The following is a 1552-nucleotide window of genomic DNA, read 5'->3' on the forward strand; positions in this document are numbered from 1 at the left end:
TCACGTTCGACCGGGGGAGGGGGGTCGAGCCGCTTCCTGCCGCCCCCGCAGTGGCAGGTGGTGGCGGTACGAGTGCAGTGATCGACTGGGCCCTCCTGCGCGGCACACGCAGTGGTTCTGCCCCGGTTCCCCGTTATGCATTAGACTTTCGTGCTGCGGCTGCTCCCCCGGTTGTCACGAACCTGTTAGTGAAGCAGCTGCAGGCCGCCGCCCCAGGTCAGGACCACTCGGCTCGCCTGGAGCAGATTGCGGCCGTCATTGTGTCTCGAGTAGGCTCCAAGACTTGGCAATCGTATGCGTCTCATTTCGCGGCATTCGTGCGTTTCTGCGTCAGTGAAGACCTTGAGTTCTTGCCGGCGTCCCGGTATACCGGGTTGTTGTGGGCACAGTACCTGGCTGCCCGTGGTTCTGTTCGGGCTCGCACCGCGCAGCCCTACTTCAGCACGGTTAATACAGTGCACGATTTGTTAGGGCTGGCTAAGCCGTGTGATGGGGATAATGTGCTGTTGTCGGCGTTCCGTAAGGGCTGGGAGCGGCTGCAGGTCTCACTGGCCCCTACCTCGTCCCTTGTCCTCGCCTTCAGTGCTTCGGACGCCTGGAGGCTATACGACCGGCTCCCGTCCGTCCCGGTTGCGTCGGATTTGTTTGTCCCTCTTTTGTTCGTCGTCCTTGGCTTCTGTCTATTTTTGCGTCCCGACTCCTTGCTGTCTGTCGTCTGGGCGCGGGTTTCGGTTGTTGATGAGGAGCCTGTGTTTCAGTACAAGCCTTTGCACTGGAAAGGCCAAAAGAGGAATTGCCAAAGTCTGTAATGGGTGTGGTGTAATTTGTGTGGAGCGTTGATGGAAGGAAGGTCGTTAGATGCATTTCAATGCCGTACATGTTTATAATGCGACTTGAAGAATTGGACGTAATGTTGCGAAAAGGAATGGTCGAGAGGAATATAGGGTGCTTGTTCAGAAGTGGTGGACGATACAGTTTTTTAATAATTTTCCGCGGCTGAGGTAATCGCTCACTTGAATGCCACGAGAAATGTATGAAATGACGGGCATATCAGGGATGTAATTGGTGTGTCGCGCTGAAACAAGGGCAGGACATTCTAACAAGAAATGCCTGTTATTCCAAGTCGTCTGCTGCTGGTTACCCTAGCGGACACGCTAGACGTGCTGCGTCTTCTGAGTCAGCAGCCATTACACTTTTGCCAGGCTGGGCAACATGCAGTCGTATTCGACACGTTGTGATGAGTATAACGTAAAGGAATAGCAATTGGTTCATGGGCTGTTACACCATTTGCGGCACATATTCATAAAGGACGAGTACCGAGTGTGACCCTGCCGTAAAAATTAGCGCAGCGGCTGGTTTGTGGCTTGAGCCGCCACGCCAGCTGTGATGAATAGTCAGTCTGTGTCAACACAACACTGATGCGAAAATATTCCGAACCGAATTAAGTAAGAGCCGCGCGAGAGGCGCCACCAAGAATGGGTAACACGGGCGCCACCAAGAACCGGTAACACTACTTCCGGAACAGGCTATCTCTACTTACTTGGCCTGCCTA

General features: G+C 54.2%; 1 protein-coding gene across 1 annotated transcript in view; it reads left to right on the forward strand.

The window, feature by feature from the left end:
• The window catches only part of VOLCADRAFT_99387 (uncharacterized protein), a gene marked incomplete at both ends in the record, with an annotated part of 3955 nt that extends 3146 nt beyond the window's left edge, over positions 1-809 (forward strand). The window contains one exon of the mRNA XM_002958135.1: positions 58-809. Within this exon, the coding sequence (XP_002958181.1) occupies positions 58-809 (752 nt within the window). The remainder of the gene's footprint in view (positions 1-57) is intronic.
• Positions 810-1552: the final 743 nt, after the last annotated feature.

This window comes from Volvox carteri (assembly GCF_000143455.1).
Source record: "Volvox carteri f. nagariensis unplaced genomic scaffold VOLCAscaffold_87, whole genome shotgun sequence".
NCBI lineage: Eukaryota > Viridiplantae > Chlorophyta > Chlorophyceae > Chlamydomonadales > Volvocaceae > Volvox > Volvox carteri.